The sequence below is a fragment of the Pavona decussata genome, unplaced genomic scaffold (assembly GCF_977016875.1).
Source record: "Pavona decussata unplaced genomic scaffold, jaPavDecu1.1 SCAFFOLD_109, whole genome shotgun sequence".
NCBI lineage: Eukaryota > Metazoa > Cnidaria > Anthozoa > Scleractinia > Agariciidae > Pavona > Pavona decussata.
Window position 1 is genome coordinate 800001 of NW_028145523.1, and position 8272 is coordinate 808272.

The window sequence follows — 8272 nt, forward strand, 5'->3', positions numbered from 1 at the left end:
TGTGACTCGAAAATCCTGACATGTCCAAAATAACTTCTCTGTGGAAGCTAGGGTTTCCAAGAAATAACGATTGGGAACGTTCCATAGCAACAATATGGTTGAGTGGGATGCGGCGTGGTCTAGTGGTTAGGGCGCCGGACTTGTAATTCGGAGGCCCGCTTTGGTTGGTCACTTGGATTTGTTTCACGGTAGCCTCGTCTTCAAATCCAAGGCCTCGCTTTGAAAATAGCCAACTGGTTTGAATCCCATCTGTTGGGATTTTTAACATATGTTATGTTCAGTTTGTATATTTATTTCACCTTTAATTTATAGTGTCCCCAATTAGCACAATAGTGCTAAATACTTCGACACTTAAATAAAGTCATTTACTTTTTATTATTTTATTTAGTTAAGTTAGTCTCCCTTCAACACACCCTGTCGGACGTGCCTTCCGTTTGTATAAGCCATTTAGCCGAACTTCGACTGGAACATTCCATTCTGGCGAGTTTTAAAATCCTACGACATTTTTTTGTGACGTACACGACAGTCGTAAGCGAGTTGTGGGTTTGATTTACACGAAACAATTCGTGTCGTAGGCCTGTTGTAAGCTTGTCTCATGCGACAAAGTCTTACCGTGTAAATCGCCCCTTAGGGATAGTAAAACGAGAGACCCACGCGCGCACGAAAATTTCTCCCGCGAGGAGACGCGACGCGCGAAATGAGAGCTTCCCTTCGCGGTTCGCGTTTCCTCGTGGGAGGCAATTTTCGCGCGCACTTTCGTGGTTCGCTTGCTTTACTATCCCTAAAGAAAAACAATGTTTAGCTCGTAGGCCTGTGAAAAATGGCAAAGGTGGCATTTATTGGATTTGAAACCGAACGGCTGGGAGAGAGAACCGATGTTGTCAATGCATACTGCGTCAGTTAGCCGAGTGTATTTCTCACCGGGCGAAATAGCCGAGCATAGGAACTTGGCGTGATGAGATTGTCTTCGTTGTTCTCATGTTGTGCACCAAAAAATAACGTCGTTTTATCCCAGTTAAACGATCAAATATCTGGTCCAGAGGTCAAACAAATAAAGAATGAATGTGTAGCTGAGAGGACACCTAAACATTAAAACGTTTCCTGGATCTAAAATTAAATTAGTTGACTAAGGGCATCTAAAACACTAATTAAAAGTTTAAAATATTATATACACTCTATCATTTCCGTTTGCAAAGTGCCCTCTGTCCCTCCCTCCCCCCCTATATCTTGTGGCTTTTTCTATGTCAGTATGTCTAACACCAAGCTAAATTGAGTACTTTTTCTTAGAGATTACTTTGGAGTTATGTCCGTTGTGTGACGTGGCAAATCAAAGTGACATTCTGATCTGAGAAACACATTGGAATGTGAACTTAAGTGTTCCCATACTTTATTTGATCAAAATAAGGAAAAGATTCAGACCTATTCTGGAGAGGCTAAGATGCCGCTTCGCCGTGAATATTTCAGACGTTTTAGGAAGGATCGATTGGATAATCGGAAATGCGTTACATTCAAGTTTGGTCTGTCACTAATACAATGCAGAAATCTGAATCATCGCCGAAAGCTCTCCAGGAAGAAAGAAAAGAGTATGCCGTGCCCTACTAATAGGCGAGTGAATGTGCAAATTTCACTATTTCGTTTCAAGTACATAGTTGCGATTCATCACTGGGCTTTCGAGTCATTGTGATATGTTGCTATACTATGTGACAGGTTGTGTGATGACTTGTGCAACCATGTGATATCTCGTGATGTCGTGTGATAAAAGGTTTAATGTATACATGAAGTTATTGTGTGATAACTTTTGATGTCGTTCTTTCTGATTCATTTTCTTGGCTTACAAACACTCCCTGTAGGTAGGTGCCTGAAATGTTTTTTACTTTCATCGAATTAAAAATAAAATAACTTAGAAAAAATCAAAATGTAGAATAAAGGTTTTGTGACACTCATGGTTTATATTATCTCTCATCAAATATATAGCGTTATGTGCTAGTCAGAACTACAGTAAGCTGATTCTCAGTCGCTCCGACGCCGTCTTCTACATTTGCCTTCTCTTACTTTGTACATGTAAACACTTTTAAGGAAAGTATCAGGAAAAGAATCATACAAATAGTATAACATATCAATGTAACAAGACAGTGGTTAATTCAACAACAACAACAACTGGCGTATAATTACAGTCTGGCAGAATGCAACTTCATTCCCTTAAGCCGAATTAATGTTATTATTACATGTACTTGATCACTTCCCTTTCCCTCCTCTCACGAGGGCTAAATTGTTTCATAAGCTTAGCAAGTTAAACGTAACACACACATAGTAGGGCTTTTAAAGGGAAGTGTCATGGGGTTTTGACCTCTTTTGTTAAAAATGGTGAAATAAGACCTTCACTCTATAGCTACAAAATAATCCTAGAACAACGAGAGGAAAGAAATCAACTCAGTTCTTGAAAGGAACATCTCGTGATCTGTTCTAGCGCAATTTGGAAACAAAAATGCGAGAACTTGATAAACGTTAGCCTAATAGTTTTCAATTTTCAATCCATTCCTACCTACTCTGTCTCTGGCCAGAGGGACTAATCAACAGTTTGTTGCACTGGGGTGATAATTTATAACAAAAATCGCGGTCAAAACAACTAAACGGTTATGACAAGCTGTCTCGCCCTTTCGGGGCTCGTCAAAGGCGAAACATTTCTGTCTGAAGTAACGCAAAGGAATTGGATTAGCGTGACCGGTTTCAGGTTTTGGACTTTGCTGTCGGACAGTTGTGACACAATGTGTTTTGTACACACAGGGCAAAGAATCAGCAACCAAGCAAAGCCAAAGATCCTTCACCAAAGCCATCAGCGCCCAAAAAATCTACTGAAAATATCAGTAAAGCCAAGACTACCGGTCAGGAAGAATTGGATAAAACCAAGCCTAAAGCAAGTGGTGCTCCCGCGAAAGCGAAATCTGCCAGTCGAGAAGCCTTAGATCAAACCAAGCCCAAGACAACTGGTGTTCCTGCAGAAGCGAAATCTGCCAGTCAGGAGCGTCTGGATCAATCCAAGCCCACAGCTAAGTCTCCCGCCCCTGCTGCGGCACCTTCAGTCACAGTGGCAGAGATGATTAGCGATACCAGCGGTTCTATGTCGGTTGCAGAGATGACTGGCCGCTCCGGAAAAAAGCCACCAGTTACCCAGACAAAACGAGCTGCACAGTAAGTGCTTCATTGTTGGTTTTACCCCCCTCTTTTATCCACGGGTTATATCCCGCACTTGGTGCCGCACATGGATTGAGTTTGTAGTTGGTTCTCTTCCTTGCTGAACGCTGTGTGAGTTTTCCCCTTGTCTTCCTCCCGTGATAGTAAATTCTAATTCGATATGGATAACAATGAATCGATCAGTCGATCCATTATTGTTGTGACAATGAATAAAACCTGAGAGAGGGGGTGATCGCGCATGGAAGGAAGAAAGGGAAGGAGGGAGGATAGGAGGGAGGGAGGGAGGGAAGAAGGAAGGAAGGAAGGGAGGGAGGGAGGGAGGGAGGGAGGGAGGGAGGAGGAAAGGGAAGCAGGGAGGGAGGGAGGAAGGAAGAGAAGAAGGGAGGGAGGGAGGAAGGAAGGGAGGGAGGAAGGGAGGGAGGGAGAAACAGGTTGCCTTTTTTTTTCTTGAACAACAGGGAACAGAATTTTTTTTTTATTTTGGAAGGATCAGCATCCCATTCTGCACATAAAATTTCCTTGTGTTTATCTGTCCTTTTTGCTCTCCTGTTCTCTTAGAACAAAGATATACGCGGGGACTGGTAAAGCTTTCAAGTCTCCTCTCCTGTGTGCTCCTGGTGGGCCTAACCCGGCCAACTTCAGCGGACCAAATGCATTGCTTCTACTGTAAGTGATTGAACACTGAATTACTGTTTAAGGACGGTGCCTACTAATTCTGAAGTATTTTTGCACTGTTTATGACCATGTGGGAAATGCAGATCTTAGAAAGGGCTACTGGAATTAATTGGAAGTGATTGAACACTGAATTACTGTTCAACACAAAGCTTCTACTGTAAGTGATTGAACACTGCAATGTCCTCCGGAATAGTGGCCTTCCTGAACGCAGTTGCTTTAGGGAGATCCTTTTGTATACTTGAGCTGTAATTCAATTGGCGATCAGTTTCACGATGACGATATTTTACTACAACTACCGGAATCCTCTTCGTTTTTTCTTTCTTATTTAAATTTTGTAATCTCAGTGAGGTTTAGATAACAATATCCTTAATTTGCAAGAGAAAACAACAAACTGAAGGATTCTGGTAGCTCGGTCCCTCGTAGAACAGAAGTATTTTTGCGCAGTTTAGAACTAATGTGGGAAATTAAAGCAGATCTCAATAAGGGCTGAGAAAATTGGGGATAAACCCCGCCGTTTTCAGAGATAATTAAGCAATAATAATTCTAAAAAGCTTTAAAATACATAACGTATGGTAGCATATTAGCAAGGAACAAATTGGAAAATGTGCATGCGTTTCCTCGTAGTCAGGAGTAAATGGAATCTCACTTGGACACTCAAAACACCCTTAAACAAAGGCCTGATATTCCATCTGACTTTTAATATTTTTTTACGTGCGCACAAAAATGAAAATCTGAACGCTTCATTTTCTCAACAGACCAGAATGGGTGCAGCCCGAGGGACCTCAACGCCAGAACCGTAAGGGACCTGAGCGCCAAAACCGTGCAGGCCCTCGGAGAAGTAACTTGCAAGGACCTACTAGGCGAACCCGAAATTGTGGTACGTATCGTGTTTTGAAGAAAGCCATCCTTAGTAACCTAGTGTTGTTATAACGATTCCACCTTTTTGTGAAATGTTTTAAATTGGTTGCCCAATTTCCTGGCTTTGTGCGAAGCCTTAGTTCGCATGGAAATGGTACAGCTCACTTTCCTCTCAGAAGCGATAAGTTCACGATAACAAAATATGGCGGTTATAAATCTCCATGCAAGAGCCGCTAATCCTTCGAAAGCGAGGTAACAACAACAAACTTTATTATATCACAAGCAAATAAATAAATAAATTAATTAATTAATTAATTCTTCCAATCGCATGTAGCTAACTAATCGTGGCGGCGTACCAAGAAAAAAGAAATTACAAATATCATATCAAATATAGTGTGCTCGCAAAACTGGCCTAAAGAGTTGGAGTGACAGTGATAGCGATGAACCCTTAAGGAGGCTCGCAGCAGTTTTTCTGGACTTAAAGTGGAAGTTTTGTAATTACAATCTCGCATAGAAGATAAACTTCGATCTCCTTCATACTACATCATCATTTTAACATATGATGAAAGTTGATTATTTCATCGGTTTCCAAGCAATAACTGTTACCATAGCAACGATAGCCCATAGCCTCTCATTTTAATCATTGTCGATTATCTTGAAATCTAGTCAGACACTTTATGACGAAACTTTCAGGATTTAAACTACTCAATCCAGACAACTTGTAGGCGAAATTAGAAAAAATCTGTAAGAGCGCTTACAAGGATATATTGAATCAATTTTAACGGGCTAATTTTGATTATTCCCGTAAATGTATATTGAGCTTTATGGGTGGTTCTGATCTCAAGATATTATGTTTGAAAACAGTTAAAATAAAGCGCTGATTGGTGAAAAATTTCCTACTTTGCCTAAATCGAGATTTCTTAAACCCGATAAAACACTCCTGCTCGTTTTTTAAACGTTACTTAATTACTTGTGAAGAGAGGCTGTTTTTGTCATACACAAAATATGGTTTAGGCCAATCAGTGGATCAGAAATAAACATTATAGCATTGAAATTAAAAAATTAAAGTCTCCTTGGATTATACAACCAAACAATCTATGTTTAATAGGGGGTGGGTCAGGTAATTTTCAACCTTCATTGAGGGGTGGGTCAGTCAGTTTTGTGCCAAAAGGAGGGGGTGGGCAATGTGTTTTTTTTATCCACAACATTTCCAAATGCTCCGGCCCACCCCACCCGATACTTTTTGACCGGTCTCTAATATCTCGGTGTGGTCGAGAAACTCTAGTTTCTTTAGGATGACGCCTACAAATTCAAAGGTTTTTTTTGCGTGGTTTGTAACTGTGGAGGAAAAAAGATCTTTGTAAATGTTATTGAAATCTAAAAGGTAAATTAGGTGTAATTTCAAAAACTCGTTAATAATTCATAAGCCCATTGACCTATCAAATGGTCGATAAAACATCACTTGCAGGGGTTTTAAAACCCGATAAAACCTCCTCCTTATTAGGATGCTGTGTTTAATGTTATTCTCGTATGCTAATTTCCAAGGTTCACAAAAGCATCATTGTTATGACTTCTATTGACACACGTTTTTCCAGGAATGTTTTTGAAGGGGTTCAAAAAAACCCGCAGCACGTGTTTTATCGGGTTTAAATCTCGATAAAACACTGCTGCTCGTATTGTAACATTACATAAATCCTGCCACAGCAATCTGATGCGGTATGTTCATTTTTGACAGGTCCTCAGGCAAGTAACCGGGCAGGGCCCGCTCCCAATATGGCCATGGGTTCAACTTACGCCAAGACGGCCTTGTTCACTCGGGTGTGAACGCCAATATTATACTGATAATTGCAGAATGGGATTTCCACTACTGCGTTAAATACTCATTAAGATGAAACAATTGTAATATTCTCGCGTATAGTAGAGCAAGTTTCAATTGACTGTCTGAAGTAATTTGGTTTTGCTTTAAGATGCTCTGTGTTTGGTTACCAAAACTCGCGCCACTTTCTCAGCCAATGAGAAGCAAAACCAAAACCAATCGTGCCTTGCTCGCACGCTTTTCCCGCGCTTGGCGCCGGTTACACATATTTTATTCGAGTTCTTATTGGTCGATTGCGCTGTTTACCTCTCTCATGATTGACCAGAGCAATTACGTTGGTCTTGCTTTAACAACACTCAGATGAAAACCGCCCTATGCTTAAGTATCGTTTTGGAGAATGTTCTTCTCCCAAGAACAGCTTCCTCCAACTAATTCTCAACAAGTTGAATTTTTCACATTTATTCTATAATCACGTTCTCTTAGTTTCCTTAATTAACAGAAATCACAATCAACTATTCTTCTTTTCATTGTCCCTTCCTTTTTGTAAGCTGCATCCGGTTTAGGTGATACAAGAATTTGGTTAAAGGCCTACGAGTATCACACGATTGGTTCATTTTAACCACTAGTAGCAAATTCACGGGAAATGCCTCCGCATTCCGCTGATGGGAAGTTTTAACGATAATTTGCAAAAATGACAGCGGTTTACAATCCCACTGTTTCAGCTATTGTCAACTTTTACGTGTACATTTGTCATGCATTCTTAAGTAAACTAAAACATAACATGACATAACCAGAATAAAATATTTGGCTTTTCACATTAGGGAAATGTCCCCCCTAACTTGGTGTCTGTTTTGAGGGAGATCACTGTAAGGATGTCCTCTATACTTTTGTCCTTGAAGCAGACTCAATAATCAATATAACTTCAAATCAAGTTCAGTTGTACATTTTCGAGTATGCGTATGTGCGTTTTTAAACCTTTAAAAAGAAGAATTTTTTATTGGTTTTCTTTGCACAAATAGATTTGGGCTGTTTTATTAGCAAGTCGCCCTATCGAGGATTTTTCTTAATTTTGCTATAGTAAAAGCAGTTGACTTTGGTCACTGTGTTAGTGCTTTTAGTGGACATTTTACGACTTAATAAAATTGTACCCATTTCAGAACAATTAAGTAAATGGTATTTAACCGAATGTTATGAGATAAAATAAACGTTTTCTCATTCACCATTTCTTGTTTATACAAGTGGTTTGAGTCAATAGGTACATAAGGAAGAGTGAAAATTTTGAATGACTGGCAATTACCCCCCCCCCCCCCCCCCATTTCATTGTACATGACTGACAAATGAAAACGTTTCTGTATCGTTTGTTTGTTTTAGCATGGCTTATCATCCCCTTTTTGTAGATTGCAAAGAGACCAAAATGAGGAAAAACACCCAAGAATGTGAAGTACGGCTGATTGAACTTTGTTGTTCTGTGTTTCAAGTCTGATTCACAAACGTGAAGCTTTCTGAGTGAATCAAACTTCAAGTTTCTAAAACTGCCCTCTCAAGCTTCAAATTTCCAACAGCTGAACACTGAACTAGGAGCCCGCATCGAGTTCAATATTCTATAGCGTTTTTATTTCATTTTGATCTGTCTCAAAAGGTCTCAAAATTTGTATAACTGACACAGCTATTTGTGTTTGTTATCAAAATAAGACATGTAGTCCAACACACAAACTTGCAGCGGATGGTAGG

General features: G+C 40.0%; 1 protein-coding gene across 12 annotated transcripts in view; it reads left to right on the forward strand.

The window, feature by feature from the left end:
* The window catches only part of LOC146470922 (uncharacterized), a 31978-nt gene extending 24215 nt beyond the window's left edge, over positions 1–7763 (forward strand). For all 12 annotated transcript variants that reach the window (XM_085121442.1, XM_085121441.1, XM_085121444.1 and 9 more), the window contains 4 exons: positions 2785–3189; positions 3751–3858; positions 4623–4744; positions 6461–7763. In XM_085121442.1, coding sequence (XP_084977568.1) covers positions 2785–3189; positions 3751–3858; positions 4623–4744; positions 6461–6549 — 724 coding nt within the window. In that variant the 3' untranslated portion in view covers positions 6550–7763. The remainder of the gene's footprint in view (positions 1–2784; positions 3190–3750; positions 3859–4622; positions 4745–6460) is intronic.
* The last annotated feature ends 509 nt before the right edge of the window (positions 7764–8272 follow it).